This window comes from Pelodiscus sinensis, chromosome 11, assembly GCF_049634645.1.
Source record: "Pelodiscus sinensis isolate JC-2024 chromosome 11, ASM4963464v1, whole genome shotgun sequence".
NCBI lineage: Eukaryota > Metazoa > Chordata > Testudines > Trionychidae > Pelodiscus > Pelodiscus sinensis.
The window spans coordinates 44,871,573-44,889,226 of NC_134721.1; the positions used below are offsets into that span (position 1 = coordinate 44,871,573).

The 17,654-nt window shown below is 52.3% G+C and overlaps 1 protein-coding gene across 2 annotated transcripts in view; it reads left to right on the forward strand.

Annotated features, from left to right (window-relative positions):
- Positions 1-17,654, forward strand: part of CACNA2D2 (calcium voltage-gated channel auxiliary subunit alpha2delta 2) — a 425,783-nt gene that overhangs the window by 307,164 nt on the left and 100,965 nt on the right. For both annotated transcript variants that reach the window (XM_075939506.1, XM_075939507.1), the window contains exon 5: positions 5,161-5,205. In XM_075939506.1, coding sequence (XP_075795621.1) covers positions 5,161-5,205 — 45 coding nt within the window. The remainder of the gene's footprint in view (positions 1-5,160; positions 5,206-17,654) is intronic.

Genomic DNA, 17,654 nt, shown 5'->3' on the forward strand with positions numbered 1-17,654 from the left:
AAAAGTCCCTTACAATGGGCCCCAAGAGTTTTGATTCCAAAGCAGAGTTACTTTGTTAGCACCGAACTGTCCCATCTACCCTTTCAGATGCTATTTCTAGCCATTAAAAAGGCAGCAAGGGCTCCGCAATTGGTGCTGGCCAGATTAGGCAAAGTAGCTTCTTCCAGACACTGGCTCCCACCTCCAGCCACTTCAGAACGAGACGGGGCCAAGCGCCGGGAAACATTCCCTGGGCAGAGAATCATTTAGTCTCCGCTCCTGCAGAGGGGAGACGTTCAGCGGACAAGCCTCCCCCTCAGTGCGTCTGGTTTTATGGCACCCACAAAAATCAGTGGCCAGGCTTTGTTTCCAAGGGGGGTAACTCAAAAGGGAGTGGATTTGGCTGGTGTTCTGGCCAGTGTACCAGGGGGTGCTAGTGAAAGTTGGTCCACCCTTCCTATTGCTGGGAGTGATCGGCCTTTGTGAATAGCGACGTGTGTTCTGGAAGGGGGCGTGTGCGCGCCACCAATCAATTCACTTGTGTGAGAGGGCGAGTCCTGTCGTATCTTGCCATGGTAGGGAGGGGCACCTGCCTGACTCCACATTCAGCCATTCTCGGCCTAGAGGATCCAGCAGTAGAACAGATGCCCAGTCTGACGGCGATTCTGTGAAACCTTTCTGACCCAGCAAGGAAGATGCTCAGCACCCTGATCGCCTCGGCCCCCAGCCCTCACCTCCCGGCTCCACAATTAAAACTAAACACACCAAAAAAGGTAAAAATCTGAAGCTGACTAACCAAACTGAAACACCCCAAGAAGTGCTTTCACCCCGAGAAGGGAGAGAGGCAGAGCCACCAGGAAGCCCTCTAGGGTTTCCACTACTCTGGAGAGTAGAACGCCAGAGTTCCCAACACCTCGGCAATAGAGCTTGTTCCCATAACTCCGAGCAAACCAGCATGGCTGTTCTCTCAACCATCTACAGCTGAACCCTGGCTTCGTGCAGCCTTGAGACATTACTATACAGAGGAAAAATGCTGCTTTTAACCATCTTAATGTAAGCTCAGAAACAGTTTCCTGACCTTGTCAAATATTTTCTAACTCTCCCTTGAGATTTGAGCAGTGTATGTTTAACGCAGCGCTTTACCGATTTGCTTTTCCCCCCCTCTTTCTGCCTGATTGCGTACTTCCGACTCCAAATGCGGAGCGAGGCTCTCCGGGCTGTTCATAACTCTGAGGCTCTACTGGATTCTGTGTGGAAGGAGCCTAGATAGCACGGTGATGGGTGGCAGGATGAAACCCAAAACTAGCTAGGGAAGTGGCCGGTTCTCAACATGGCTGAGCACCAGACACTATTACCAAAGTCAGCAAAGCCAGCACTTTTGAAAACCAGACCCCTCCCAATGCGCATTTAGCAAGCAGTCATTATTTAAAACTTCTGACCCGTGGTCCCTCCTCCGGGCGCCTCCTGCTGGATGTGGCTGGGGTGACGTTATTTATTGGCCGTGTCAAGTTAGCACCTAGAAGTCCTGCTCATGGACCAGGACGTCAGTGTGCAAGGAGCTGTATATACAGAGCCAGTTTCAGACCCCATCTCCTGCGCAGATCATTAACCCTTCCTTCCCTGGCCTCGCGTGGACTTGTCTGCTCCGTCATTCTCGGGGCAAGGCTCGAACAGTGAGTTACGAGTCGTTGCGCGTTGTCTAAGCTGGAGAAGCCCTGTGTGGTACCCTCCCTGCCCCCCACACCTTTTGCCTGAGCCCCACAACAGGGATCCCAGCTCCACGTGCTTTCTGCTGCCTCTGACCATACCAGCACAGGCTCAGTCGTCTCTTTCCAGAAGATCTCTCGGTTTGACTAGATGACTCGAATGTTCTGGGAAGCAGGGCGGGAGACAGTCGGCTCCTGACTCTGAACGCGCTCCGATCTGTGCTGAGGAAGGTACATTTGATGGTGAACGTCAGAGATTATCTTATGCCTTATGTGTTGTTTCTTTCTAAGCAGCTGCCAGACATCTCCCCATTGATTGTTCTTCTGCTCTCTGCCTACGTAATTTGCCCAGATCTCTTTAAGCTTCAGCGTGCTGTCAGCTTGGGTCTTAACGATCCAGGAAAGAGACAGGAAAGCGCTTTATCTGAGCAGGTTTTTCTCTAAGGATCACTCCAAAGAAGAGTTCGTCTCTTCCTGCTCCTTGCCTGCGTGCCTAGTGACAGCAGCATGACAAGGGGGCTGGATTAGCTCCCCAGACGCAAACTCTTCCCAATAAGGAAATCGTCTGTCTGGAGAGACTAGCGCCAGGGGATATGTTGCAGGTGCTGGGGATAGTTGGTGTCCTAAGGGACCTGTGTCTCAGGTGTGCGGCCAGGTGGCGATGGCGTGCGGCCTAGGGACAGCTGCACAGTCACGGGAAGCCAGGGGTCGGTTACAGGGGTGATGATGGAACTGTGGAGAGTTGTCAGCTGTAAAACATGCCCCATCAGACAGGGAGGGAAACTGTCTGACGTCCGTGCTGCGGTGGGACCTGAGCGAGCCAGGTGAAAGCTACACGTCTACACGCGCTGCAGACACACCCTGGGGCTGCTGTACCACCAGCCCCAAAGAGCAGACAAACCATCTTTCAGAGTCTGTTGTGCAGGGGGAGTTAAAGACAAACCAGCCACCCCCCGGAAAGAGAGAGCTGTGAGCTGAGCACGGGGCCGAGGCTGCTGTGGATTTGTCTCTCGACAACCACAACTGGCGTTTCACTCTTCCCAGTGCCCAGCGTGATGCCACAGGGCAGGGTGTCACCCAGCCGGCCTTCTGCCGATAGCCTTGGCCCCTTTAATTGCTGAAGATCTAACCCCCACCGGGCATCCTGCCTTCCTAGATTTCCTCCCTCACTTCCGGTTGGACGTTTGACTTTCTTTTTCACTTCCTGTCCTAAACGGCTGGGCATTGTGGCCTCGTCTGACCGCTGCCAGGTTCCTCTCTGGAGGTGGCTGCAGTGGAGGAAGCCGTTCCTGTTTAGTGCACCCAAGCGTGTAAATGCCCAGCGTTGGCCGAGATTTCCCACAGCGATCCCTGACTTGGAGGCTGGTTTTCAGAGAGTGCTGCCCTGGGGGATTCACAGGCTGCAGACGCCCTCTGGGCTCCCATCACAGCTGAGGGCGCAGTATTTGGCCCACCGTTTTATGGATCTAGGCCAGCGCACCAGCCCTTTGCCAATAGCCACGTCAGAACAGCCACCTTGGGTCAGCCACCATCTTTCCCAGGGTCCTGTCTGCCCGCAGTGGCCGAGGCCAGGCGCGCAGAGGGAGGGAACAGAACAGGGAATCATCAAGTGATCCTCCCGTCGCCCATGCCCAGCTTCTGACAAACAGAGGCTAGGGACACCATCTCTGCCCATCCTGACTAACAGCCATTGATGGACCTACCCTCCATGAATTTATCTAGCTCCTTATTAAACCCTGTTAAAGTCCCGGACTTCACAACATCCTCTGGCGAGGAGTTCCACAGGTTGCGTGAAGAAATACTTCCTTTTGTTTGTTTTAAACTTGCCACCCCTAGTTCTTGTGTTACGAGAGAGAATAAATAACACTTCCTTACCCACTTTATCCACACCCGTCATGATTTGATAGACCTCTATCATAGCCCCCCTTAGTTGTCTCCTTTCCAAGCTGAAAAGTCCCAGTCTTATTAATCACTGTTCATAGGGCTCCCATTCCAAACCCCTCCTCATTTTTGTTGCCCTTTTCTGCACTTTCCAATGCCAATATATCGCTTTTGAGATGAGACAACCACATCTGTATGCAGCATTCAAGATGTGGGCGTGCCGTGGATTTATAGAGAGACCAGAGGATATTCTTCGTCTTAGCCTTGATCCTGTTTTCTGTGGGGCTTACACTTCTCCATCCCAAGCACCCGCACTGGCTGCAGGTGGAGATGCCCCCTCACTGGCTGTCGCCTGCAGCTTCCTCTGGATGGGAGCAGCTCACTGACCATACGTTTGCGAGTGGAGCCCGTCAGCCGTACCTGCACGGCCGTGTATGTGCGCGTGGCCGGAGCTGTTTGCCGAGCCGGGCCCAGGCGAGGCAATCCCAGGCTGGCGAAAGGGGACTGTGCTCCATGCAGGTTCCTTGCTTGTGCTGCTGTTCTCAGCACGGATCGTTTTTCCCTTGAAATAATACTAGGAATTCTCATCAGATCCCATTTGCACAAGCAACCCCCGGAGAGGCACCGCTGATTGAACGGCGCCCATGGTAGCCGGCGCGTGCCACCCCCACCGCTGCAGTCCTGCCTCCAGTCAAGAGGCTGCCTCTGCCCTTTCGTGACCCCTTGGGGTGGACTGGCACACTCTGCTTTGCCAGTATCGCTGCTCTCTGAACTGCCTCTCTCTTTCTGAATTTTATCAGTGGCCACAGGGCCCAGCACGCGGGACGGGGGAAGAGAGCAGGCCTGCCTGCGCAAATGCCTTTGAAATCCCCCAACTAACTGCACAGATTTCTCCCAGGGACTGGGGAAGTGGCTTTTGTACTTTTCAGGCTGTTTGTTTGCTCCTGCAGCTGGCGGGTAGGGCAGGCAGCCTTGTGGCATTGCTGGTCTTCCCCCAGTACCACCACGACCACCTCTGCTAACAGGGACGCATTGCGACCAGCTGGTCGGAGCGCCCACAAGACACACGCTCTCGGTTACTCCCAGTGGTCCCCACAGGCGGCCCGCTCCTGTTCTTTGGGGCAGTAACATCACAGCCCACCTTGGACAGGGCACTGTGATGTCCCCCAGGTTGTGCTGGGGAGCTGTGACGTCACAGCCCCGCCGGGATGATGTCGCTGTGGGTGCCACAGTGAGGCAGGGGGACAGGTGGCAGTGGGCCAGACGTACCCTCCACTCCACCAAGGCGGAGAGGGTGACGCAAGAGCCACAATTAACGCAGACCTTTGGAAACAGACAGAAGTAACGTGCAAGTGGAGGGAGGGAGGGAGAGAGGGAGGGGAAGCTGGACCCGTCCGACCCTGCGATGGCTCCAGCCTAGGGTTTGTTTTAAAGCTCCTGTCTTGGCAACCTTCTTCTGACCGGTGCTTTGTTTCCAGGTGCCTGGCCAGTGGGGAGGCCAGGGGTACGCATAGCCCCTGGGAGCATCTGGGTGGGGTGGGACTGCCAGCCAGCGCTGGGCCTAGCACTAACCAGAGCTCCCTTCTCTCTGCAGGAGGAGGATATTGAATACTACGACTCCAAGGCAGACACGGAATACGTGAGTACAATCCCCGCACCCTCCAGTAGCTACAGACGGGGGCAGGCCTGGTCTGACGTGCCTCTCTGCCCAGCACGCTCCCACAGTGTGCATGGAGCCTGGCAGCAGCTACCTGGAAAACCTAGCCCAGCTACCTCACCCTGGCTCAGAGCGATGCAGGGGTTTGGCCGCTAGAGACCTGGGAACACATGCCAAGTTCAGAGCTTCGCAGCTGGATTCCGCATGGCCTACTCCAGCCCCAGCCTCTCCCAGCAGGGGGCGCTGTGGGGCGGGGCAGGAGCACTGGTTGCGGGAACTCCCGCCTACTCCAGCCCCAGCCTCTCCCAGCAGGGGGCGCTGTAGGGAATGGGACATGAAAAGGGGTCAATATTATGACTTTGCTGAGGTGCTTTTTAGATTTTTAACACCGAAATCTAACAGGCTGGATTTGCTAACTCGATGTGTGTGACAGCCAGTGTTCGAATGGACTCGAATAGAAGAACCCCCTTGTATCCAGTCCAGGGAGCGTTAGCCTAACCCATTAACACTAGGTTCTTTGTGGGGCCCCTTTTACCTTGAACCGTATTTCTCAGATCAGCCCATTGGGTGATGCTGAACCCTTAGCAATGTATTAACTCCCCGAGAATCACACCCATGTGCAACCCACAGTTCAGCAGCCAATTGCAGACACACCCAGTGTCCGGATTATGTTCTGCACCTCCCAGAACTGCCTTGCAACAGTAGCCACAGAGTCGACTCCGCAGCTCTTCCAAGGATCAATGCAAATTACCAAGATTTCTTATGACATTTGCTTAGGCTCATCAGTTCTTTAGTACCTCACCCAGTTACTGCCCTTCCAGCATTTCTCCAGGGAGTCCAAATGTGCTGTCTGTAGGCACCTGTAAGAGCGTGGTCCCTGCTAGATGAATGGATTGGGGGTGAGGGGCAAGTTTAGAATATCAGAAGCAATTGCTAGAAGCTGTGGTTCCAGTCGCCCTGAGCCTAGTTGGCTTGGGTTTGTGAAGGGGAGCGTACTCAGCGCGAGTTGCCATCTGAAATAGGGTTACTTGGTGGCTCACTGGGAAGTGGAGACAGGACAACAGTGTTCCCTCTAATCTTTTCCATCCATGTGCGGAATACATTTTGGGATGTGCACGGAGACGTGTGAATGCGCACCACCGGGCGCCACACAAAGCTCTCTGTAGGTGCTCTGCTAATCAGCTGGGCAACCCGGGAATCTCGCCTCACAGGGGACACTTCTGAATATGTGTCCTCCGGTTGGTTGTGTATTCCACAACACTAGGAATGAAATCGCACCGCGTGTCTGGTTAGCCCTGCGACGTCAGGAGAATCCATTCCATACGGCTGCTACAAGCATCTGATGCACTGCAGGGATTTGCTCAATTCTGGGGTCCCACATGGTGACCTCTCCCAATTCCTGGGCTCATTGGAGGGAGCCACTTGTATCCTGATGGCTAGCTGCCACACGAGGGCTCAGATTTCCCCTCTTTCGGTTTCTCTTCTATTGGAATCAGGGCCGGATTAAGGCATGGGCTAGCCGGGCATCTGCCTGGGACGCCAACCTATGGGGGGCGCCTGATGGCAGCAGTACGGGGTGCGCTGCCGCAGCTCCCAACAGCCACCCTGCAGCGGCCGCATGGGGCGAGGGCCACGTTAACCCCCGCAGCGCCGGCCAGCAGCACCCTTCCCCCCGCAGTCGTGGGGCCCTGCATGGCCAGGCTCGGCCCGCCCGGGCTGTGCGGCAGCAGCGGGCACGTGTGTCCTGCCACCGCCAGCTCCACGCGCCCTCCCCCACGTGGCGGGTGGGGGCGGGGCTGCACATGCACCCTCTCCCACATGCCAGCACAGGGGCGGGGCCGTGCATGCGCCCTCCCCCAACCCGGGGCGCAATTAAACTGTCTGCCCAGGGCGCTGGAATGGCTCGGTCCGGCCCTGGGAATCAAGTCGATGGCGTAATAAGTCTTCAGTCCTTTTCTTATCGGAGGCTGCTTAGTCTGATTCAGTTCAGGGTTTGTATGTCAGTATTAGCCCATGCGATGAATTGCACTGTGCCCCTTTGAAGCAGTTTTTGCTTTAATTCCAACTTGCACTCGGGTTAGGTGATTCTATCTTCCCACCTTCCTTTTTGTGCCTCCCGCCCAGGGAGTGCAGCAATCCTTTTCCAAGGAAACTACCCGGCCCCGTTAGAGCCTTTCCGTGTGGTGGACCTACTAGGGGCAGTCTTTGATTTTACATACGCCTTTCGCATGATGGAGGGCTCACGACAGAGCAGGAGACATTATCCGTGTACAAAGAGCAAGTTTACCTGATTCCCAGGGCAGATAAATGGGCAGCTTCTCATCGAGAGGGAAAGGCAGTGACAGGACCACACAGAGTGGCTGCGGTATCTTTGATTTATTAGGCAAACAAGCGTACAGTCGATCATTGGGGTGAAAACACGGGGTTGTGTTTCTTGGGATGGCAGGCAGGTTTCCCTGTTCGACCTTCAGTCTCACAACCAGGGATTTATCGTTTGTTTCATTTGCAGCCCCCCCCCCCATGGGCCCTCTCTCAGTATGCAGTGGGCCACTGTGCTAAGAAAGCCGGCGAGTGACGTATTGGGAGTTCTGTTCAGCTGGGGTGGGAGGGACAAAGAGGTTCAGTCCTTCGTGAGAGGCTCTTGCAGAGGTGCTTACGCGCTCTCCTTGGGCCATTTTAGTCTGTGTACTTGGGGAGTGTAACGCCGCATCCTGGCTAATTTGTGGGTCCTTAGACCAAGTATCTCCCATAATGTGAACTATTTGCCTATTGTCCATACTTCCTCGGAGGGCTCTATTTTGATATACACAGAGGTAAATGGCTTTTCTAATGGCCAGGAGGAATTCGTACTCGGTAATTATTCAGGACATATCTATGCTCCATACCACTCACAGTGCTGAGGTGGAAGCTCCCATCTACTCCAGCCCCAGCCCCTTCCAGCAGGGGGCACTATCAGAGGTGAGGCAGGAGCACTACCTGTGTGTGGGGGTCCCAGCCACTCCACTCCCAGGCTCTCCCAGCAGGGGGCGCTGTGGGGGGGCAGGAACGCAGCTGATTCCAAGATGCCCTGTGATCATTAGACACAGCTTCACTCGAGATGTACGACTGTAGCAAGTTCTGTCTCCCTGTCTGGGCCAGCTGCCCTCTGAACAGTAACGGGTCACAGTCCCTTAGCCAGCGCTCTGCTGTGCTCTTACGCCAGGCAGTTCCCGAGAGGGGCCGCTTAGAGCCCCGTCTCCCCCAGCCCGCAGGGAGCAGAAGCCATGTGCAGTGAATGGCTCCGCATTGCAGAGAGGGCGCACAACACAGAGCCCAGCTTGGGATGCCAGGCGCTCCCTGCACACGTGATGGGGAAGGCATGGCCTTCCTAGGGCACCCGCAGCCTGGGGCAGAGTCTGCCTCCTCTCCCCACCCCCACCCCCGAATCCTTTCCCAGCTGCTTGGGCTGGACACTCGGGGCAGCTCCTGGCTGCCCCCAACTCTGTGCTGTGACAGTGATGGGCCACAGCCAGAGCCAGTCTCGGGAGGCTCCAGGTGCATTTTTGCTAAGGCAAGTTGCTCTGCTGCCTGGGAAAGTGTCTAAAATTAAAGCTGGCATCTGCAATTCAAATGAAGAGCAACCCTTTAATTAGAGACCGAATCTCTCTCCCGACCCCCCTCCCGGCAGAGCCATCCTGTGATTCTGGCAATCGGGGCTTGAAATAGAACCCAGACAGCTTGAATTTCCCAGTGCTCCCGAGGGGGCTGGCATGTGCCACTTACACTTTGCGATGACAGCGCTCGGTGAGTGCTTGGTCTGATCAAAGCATTCCACAGGCATGAGCTGCTGCCCTGCCTCACCCCAGAGGTGGCTGCATTTTAGTGGCAGGTGTACATTGCCCGAGTACAAGGGTATTAAAATACTTCGGGGTCCTCCAGTGTGAAAGGTGCCCTCTAACCTCCGGCCACTGCTGTTGATTGTTCTCTGAGCCCTGGCCTGGCAGGAAGCAGCTGCAATCTCCAGGCTGGTGGGTGGTTTCTTTGTCTGACAGAGCTCCCACCCCACCTCTAGGGCCTGGCTCAGGCAGTGATGGGAGGTGTTTCTCCTCCTGCTGTGTCTTTCTTCCCTGGGGCTGTTAAGCAATGAAATGTGATCAAGGCAGAACCTGGCTAGAGAGGAGCTGATGGCAGCAGGAAGCCACTGTGAGTGACCCCCCGAGCTGTCCTGGTTTGGGAGCTCAGGCCTGGCCCCTGGTGACCGGCAGGTTCCTTCACACGAGGAAGCAGCAAAGGGCTGAGAGAGCACCCAGACCTTTGCCCCCGAGGCTGGCCCAGGGTCAGTCCCCCCAGGACTGAAGGTAGGTGCTGAGCTGAGGGCACCTGACCCGTTAGCACAGAACAGCCTTATCCTCGTGCAAAGGAGGAACACTGAACCAGGCGTGACCAGCCCCAAGCTCAGCTCAGCTCGGAAGGGCCAAGTGTCTTTGTGCCCACCTGGGACAAGGCCGCCAGCATGCGGGGAGTGCCAGGAATCCAGGGAGGAGGCTGTGGGATCAGACCCTCTGCACGTGGCCTGCCTCGGCCACGCTCTCTGAGCAGAGCAGTGGCTGTCCCTTGCCACGGGTGGGTGGGGTCGTCCTAGCCCTGCTCTTCCCTACCCGGGCAGGGCAGTGCTGGGAGCATGGAACGCAGCAGGATACACCCTCCCGATATACCCCCCTCCTGCCCCGAGCGCTCATACCACTGACCCCGTGGGCCTCCGTCGCCATGGCAAAGGGGGCAGGATGTGCATCTGGGCACTCGCAGCATGGGGGGGCTGCGGAGAGCACGCTGGCCATGTGCAGCCCCCCAGTCTGCCTTCAGACCAAGCTAAGAGATTCCTGCTGGCACTTCCCACCCGAGCAGCTCCTGTGCTGGCCACTGGGATGTGAGCGCAGCAGGAGGGGGCAGGTGGGAGAGGAAGTGCCCTGTGGCCGTCTCTCCATTAAGATGGCTCCCAGATGGCCTCTGGAGCATACATAAAAAATAACAGTGGCCATGCTGGCTGCATGGAGCCTTAGTGGGTAGCGCCTGGACACACAGTGTGGACTCAAATCTGCACCAGTCTGGACCAAATCGCACTGTTCTTCCTCGGCTCTTCCTTCAGGCCAGCGTGGGCAGACTCGGCGGGACGCTTGGCTTGTGTGGAGAGAGAGGAATGAATTCAGGATGGGGCCTGGGGATATTCTTAAAGTTGGTTCTCCAAAGGAAACCCCCCGTTTATGAATCGGCCATTCTCAGTGCGAGGTCAGCTTCCTTGTCAGGCACCAGCCGGCTCTGGCATCCGTGAAAATCTTTGCAAGCCGGGCGTGCTGAATGCATTCCCACTGCAGCGCGTGAGTTGCTCCTCTGGATCCGGCTGTTCCCAGTCATCCACGCGGGAAGCAGAAACAAAACCTCGCGGCCAATACACTGCTGGAGTCGGAACTAGCAAGGCTGGAAGGGATAGTGTGCCAAGCACCCCTTATCTGGAACGGATTTGTCCCAGCTGCTCGCTGAGCACTTAGAAATACATGCACGGGAAGCAGGGACGGATTATGAGCTGATAAGGAGCCCCAGCTCTGTCTGGCGAATAAGATTCAACCACCTCTCGAATTTCTACATAGCAGCTGAGGACCAAACAATGCATCGTGTATTCCGATCTAGCTCCCCCGTCACAGAGGCCCTGGAATGACAAGAAAGAACAGCACCGGAGGGCAAATTCGAAAGAGATAAGATCGATTTCTTCAAAGTGCAGCCGCTGACACAGCCGCCTTCAGTCCCCCGCTGACACAGCAGCGGGTCACGCCGTCTGCTCCTGCTGCCCCGGGACCAGAAGGTGTAACGAGCGCTATAAACCAGCGACAGACTGCAAACGGGTGACTTCCGGGGGGGGAGGAGCTGAGACGCTATCAGCCCAGGGGACGGCGCTGAGCAAAGAAAGCAGGGGCAGAGAGATGTTCTGACAAAACAGAAGACGGGGGCTGGGTTGATTGTATTTACGGGTCTCTTAATGAATCCAAATCCACTGATTAAACCCAGAGGCGCGAGAAAGTTCCCAAAGCGCGGTGCATCAACCCTGCACTTACCAATCGGCACGCTTCTCTGGGCCGAGAGCTGGAAGCCCCATCACCCTGAGACCCAAGTTGGTGATGCCAGCGCCACTGATGACCCACAAGGGAGTCGGAATGGTCCTAGGCAGTGGAATTTCTGGTGGTTGGCAGCAGGGGTGAAAGTAACTTACATTTCTTACAGGTACTTTGGAATCTCACCCCCAGGGGGGCAGGATGAGGGGGTTGCCGTTTGACAGTACCTGTCAGAAATCGTCCTGTTGGATCGGATTAGAACACACAAGGGTTATACCCCCTCCTGCGTCAGGGCATGAACCAGCCGTTAGCTGATGGGGGTTGGGAAGATCTTCTGGCTCTGGAGTGAGCTTGGCGCAGTGTTGCCGGTTGGAAAGGCCACCGTGTTGACACTGACAATATGGTCAGTGATCAACGGCGCTTATGAAGATGCGGGTCTCCTAACACCGGCTGCAACCAGCGGTGACCGAAGCAAGCACCGTCCGCGTTTTCCTCAAGGAGATTTCCCTGAAATGAGCTGTAGCCCTCCTGGCAACCAAGCGTGCGTCTGCCCTGTGTTCAGAGGGTGTGACTGCAGCCCATGCAGACATACCAACAGCCGTGAAGCCGCAGCAGAACGGGCAGAGACAAGTCCTGAGGGAAAGCGGATGATTGCTTTACAGAGCATGGTGGCTGAGAAACTCGGTCTTGGTTCTCAAACTGCAGGTCATTAAAGGCTTGATTCATCTGACCCCTGGGTTGCGCAGACAGTCGGCTGGATTCAGGGCTGGAAGGTGTATCTGGAACACGAATCAGAGCCATGCAGACTACCTAGACTGCTCCAGCTGGCGCATTGAGATTGGCTATATTTTTTCAGCCAATAGTGAATTTTCAGGGCATTGAAAAGTTGAGTCCAGTTCAGGAAATAGCTTTGGGCTAGGAAAAATAACAGGCAAATAGGCGATTTTGGCCATGTTCCAAACTCACCGTTTCAAATTCGCATTTTGTTTAGAAACTGTCCAGGCGAATCGCCATGTGACACTTTTCCTTCAACCCAAATGAGTTTGGTTTTGTTTAGGGGTGAACGGTGAAACAACCAATCAGTTGAGCTTTGAAATGAATTGCTGGTTTGGGGGGCTGAGGAGGGATTTTGCAGTTCAGCAAAAAAAAAAAAAAAAGAACAACAACCTCTCCCCTGTCCTGATTTTTCACGCTTGCTATCTGGTCCCCCTACAGCAGCTTACCTCTGCCAGGGTGAATTGTCCCGGTGGGGGCATCTACAGCCATGCCCCAGAGAATGCAGTTGTACTAGTGAGAATGAATCAGGCCCTCCGTCTGCAGATGGTTACAAAGCCACTGACACCCCTGCTGAGCCATCAGCGATCACTGCTTTTCTCAAACATGCAGCTTCCCTCCCAAAGCAGAAAAGCAAAGGAACTTTGTTTCCAAAGCTGGATCCAAATGTAGTTAGCAGTTTGTATCCATGTCAGTGGCAGCATTCGAATCATTTCCCATTAAGGCGTCTCGCTCTTTCTCTCTCTCTTTTTTTTTCCTCTCTTTTTTTATTATAGCAAAATTGTATGGGTGCTATTGAAAATACTTGTAATGTCCATGGACGGGACACTACCTTATTACTTCTCCCCAATGAAATCCGGGCTAATTTAATTTCAACCAAAATAAAAGACAGAAAAGATGATACAATTTTTAAAAAAAGATTCTGGGACACTTGCAGTAAATAGCAAATCCACATCTTTCTCTCTTTTTAGTTCAATTTTTTAGATTTAAATTGAGCACGAGAGCTCCCTGAAATGAAGTTAGTTGTAATAGACAATGCCTATTCAGTGAAACTGTGACTTCATTCATGAGCCTCATGCCAGATTTAAATGTGGAAGGAAAATAGAGTTGCATTTTCTATTCATTTTGCCAACACTCCGCTATCTTCCCGAACATGTTTTTAATTTAATTTTTTCCCCTAAATGAACGGTGTGACAGGGAAAAGTCAGTTGACTACCAGAAAGGAAGAAAAAGGCAGATGTATTAGCCCTAGGCTGAACAAATCTCTGTTGCCATGGCAACCAAACGGTAATTATTCCAGGCTAATTAAGACACCTGGGGTCAATTAAGAACCTCCTAGAACTCAGTTGAGGCAGCTAGGTTAATTAAGACACCTGAAAGCAATCTAGAACCTGCTAGCAGCAGCTGAGACTGGACACCTGGAGCCAACCAAGAACCAGCCTCCCCTTTAGTCAGTTTAGTGGCATGCCAGAAGGAGGACATACTGCTGGAGAACAGGAACGGGGGAGATGCTGTCAGATACCAGGAGGGAAACCTGCAGGTGCAGAGGCAAGAGACAGAGAGAAACCTGGCCAAGGAACAGCCCCAGAAACCAGGAAGGAAAATCCCTACTCGAGGGGGTGTAAATGAGATAAGAAATCTAGTCAGTTGCATTCGCATTCAGAGAGGCCACCTCAGACTAAGAATTTTCAACTTCCCTTTTCCCCTGCTATGCCAATGATGAAAGTGGCTAAATCAGACTACGGCTTGCCCACGAAGCAGTAGTTACACTGAGAGCTATCGTGAGCAACTACACAGGGCATTGCCATTTTTGGCAATTAGACAAGGTGTTGCCAGCTTCTCTACAGTTTCTGTTCTCCAGCATAGTATTAAAAAGAGCTATTAAAAAGGGGGAAATGGACACAGGAGACGTACTGTTGAGTGTTTCTGGGTAAGGATAAAAGGGGTAAAAAAGAAGGGGAGTGTCATGCTAGGGGTCTACTACAGGCCACCAAATCAGGAAGACAAGGCAGATGAGGCTTTATTTAAACAACTCACAAAATCATCCACAGGACTCGGTAGTGATGGGGAACTTGAGCTATCCAGACATCTGTTGGATCACACAGCAGGGCACAGATAATCCAACTTCCTGGAAAGCATTGGAGACCTTTTTTTAATTCAGAAGGCGGAGAAAGCTACTAGAGGGAAGCTGTTCTAGATTGAGAAATTGAACATGGAAGGCAGCTTGGGTAAAAGTGATCATGAAATGATATGAGTTCGTAATTCTAAGATACGGTAGGAGGGAGAACTCAGCAAAATAGAGACAGTGGATTTCAAGAAGGCGGACTTTAGCAAACTCAGGGGCTTTGTAGGGAAGGTCCCAGGGGAAGCAAGACTAAGGGGGAAAACAGTTGAAGCCAGTTAGCAGTTTTTCAAAGAAACATTAGTTAAGGGAGCAAGAGCAAACTCTTCCACTGCATAGAAGAGATAGGCAGTTTGGCAAGACACCACCCTGGCTTAACCAGGAGATCTTCAGGGAACTAAAAATCATAAAGGAGCCCTACAAAAAGTGGAAACTAGGTCACATTACAAAGGATGGCTATAAACAAATAACACAAGTATGTGGGGCACAATTAGAAAGGCCAAGGCACAAAATGAGCTCAAACTAGCTAGAGACATTAAGGGTAACTAGAGAACATCCTACGAATATATTAGAAGACAGAGGAACATCACAGACAGGGTAGAGCAGTTACTTAATGAAGAGGGGAAGACGATAACAGAAAATGTAGAAATGGCAGAAGTGCTTAACAACATCTTGGTTTCAGTTTTCACCAAGAAGGTTGGAGGTGATTAGATGCTTAGCATAGTGAAGGCTGGGCAAAACAGCATAGGTTCAGAAGTCAAAATAGGAAAAGAACAAGTTAAAGGTTTGTTAGCTAAGTTAGATGTCTTCCAGTCACCAGGACCTGATGAAATGCATCCTAGAATACTCCAGGAGCTGATAGAGGAGGTATCTGGGCCATTAGGTATTATCTTTGAAAAGTCAAGGAAGTCGTGAGAGATGCCAGAAGACTGAAAAGGGGCAAATCTAGTGCCCATCGATAAAAAGGGAAATAAGAACAACCCAGGGAATTACAGACCAATCATCTTAATTTCTGTGCCAGGAAAGATAATGGAGCAAATAAGTAAGGAATCTATTTGCAAACATCTGGAAGATAATAAGCTGATAAGTAACAGCCAACGTGGATTTGTAAAGAACAATTCACATCAAACCAAACAGATCGCTTTCTTTGATAAGATAACAAGCCTTGCGGATGAGGGAGAAGCGGTAGATGTGGTATACGTAGAATTTAGTAAAGAGTTTGATACATTTTCACAAATCAATGGAGAAATACAACCTAGACAGGGCTACTATAAGGTGGATGCATAACTGGTTGGATAACTACTCTCTGGGAATGGTTATCAATGGGGCACAGTCATGCTGGAAGGGCATAACAAGTGGGGTTCTGCAGGGCTCAGCTTTGGGACTGGTTCTGTTCAATATCTTCATCAACGAGTTAGATAACAGGGATGTTAAAAAGCAGGTAATTGGGTAAACGTGTAACTGCTGAAAATCTCAGGGGTTACACGATTACCTGCAGTGCGGGGCGGCAGCCGGCTCGCTGATTCCCGTCTGCCACCCCACCCCCAGGGAGCCGGCTGCCACCCTGCGCTTCTGTCTCTGACAGTAAGGAGAAGGTGTCATAAGGAGGAGGGAGAAAACTTGTTCATCTTGGCCTCTGAGGATAGAACAAGAAGCAATGGGCTTAAACTGCAGCAAGGGAGGTTTAGTTTGGACGTTAGGAAAAAGTTCCTAACTGTCAGGGTGGTCAAACACTAGAATGAATTGCCCAGGGAGGTTGTGGAATCCCCATCTCTGGAGATATTTCAGAGTAGGTTAGATAAATGTCTATCAGGGATGGTCTAGACAGTATTTGGTCCTGCCATGAGGGCAGGGGACTGGACTCGATGACCTCTTGAGGTCCCTTCCAGTCCTAGTATTCTATGATTCAAACTGATCTGGACAAACTGGAGAAATGGGCTGAGGGAAATAGGACAAAGTTCAATAAGGGCAAATGCAAAATGCTCCGCTTAGGAACAATCCATTTCACACACACAGAATGGGAAGTGACTGTCTAGGAAGGAGTCCTGCAGAAAGGGATCTAGGGGTCAGAGTGAACCACAAGCTAAATATGAGTCAACATTGTGAAGCTGTTGCAAAAAAAAAAAAAAAAAAAAAAGCAGCAAACGTGATTCTGGGATGCATTAACAGGCATATTGCGAGCAAGACACGAGAAGCCATTCTTCTGCTCTACTCTGCGCTGATTGGGCCTCAATGAGAGTACCATGTCCAGTTCTGGGCACCACATTTTAGGAATAATGTGGACAAATTGGGGAAGGTACAAAGAAGAACAACAAAAATGATGAAAGGTCTATGAAGGAAGACAGAAAGAATTGGGTCTGTTTAGCCTAGAAAGGAGAAGACCAAGAGAGGACATGAGAGCAGCTTTCAAGTACCTAACAACATGTTACAAGGAGGAGAGAGACAAATTGTTCTCCTTCACCTCTGAGGACAGGACAAGAAGCAATGGGCTTAAATAGCAGCAAGGGAAGTTTAGATTGGACATTAGGAAAAACTTCCTACCTGTCAGGATGTCTAAACACTGGAATAAGTTGCCTAGGGAGGTTGTGGGATCTCCATCCCTGGAGATATTTAAGAGCAGGTTGGACAGACACTTGTCAGGGATGGGCTAGATGGTGCTCAATACTGCCAAGAGGGCAGGGGACTGGAGTGGACTTGATGACCTCTTGGGGTCCCTTCCAGTACTAGTGTTCTGTGATTCTGCGATTTTCCCCAGAGAGGGAGAGGTATTATTCAGCCTACTGCTAACCAGTAGCTCACTGTGTGAAATTGGGGCTTCATCACAACAGGGAATGCCCAAAGGTTTGCTAAGGGATCCCAAACTACTCAAAATGTTTTCAGAGGTCAAGAATTTTTTTTGCCTCTTGCCTGCGGCGCTGGATTCAATGTTTAGTCCTAGAGAAGTGTTCAAATCAACAGACGTTCTTGGCTGGAAATCACTGACGGAATGGTAGAAAACGAGAAGAATTTTCCTGGCATCATTATTATATTTATGACCCAGATTCTTCCGGTGGGTCCCCAACTACTGTATCTCAGCAAAGCACCCGGAGCTCAACAGAGCTAGGTCCCATGAGGGCCCCACGGGTCTGGCCCTTCATGCCATAACAGCAGTGGTGTTCGTTTTTTGCCTCTGGTCAGAGGCAGGTCATTATAAAATGGAAATCAGGCTTTTTTCTCTCCTGCCCCTTATTTTGTGGCTGGGCTAGCCTGGCAGTGGTGCGCTCGGCAGTATAGACCGAAGACGTCTTTGTGTCAGTCCTTTCCAGCCCCTAGCCCTGCGTTTCCCTTCCCAGTGCTGCTTCTTCGTGAGAGATTTGTAAGTGTGTGTGTTTGATTTGCTTCCTTATCTTTTGAGCCTGCCTCCTGCATTTGTGCAAAGGACAAGCTCCCACGAGCTATCACATCGACGCCTT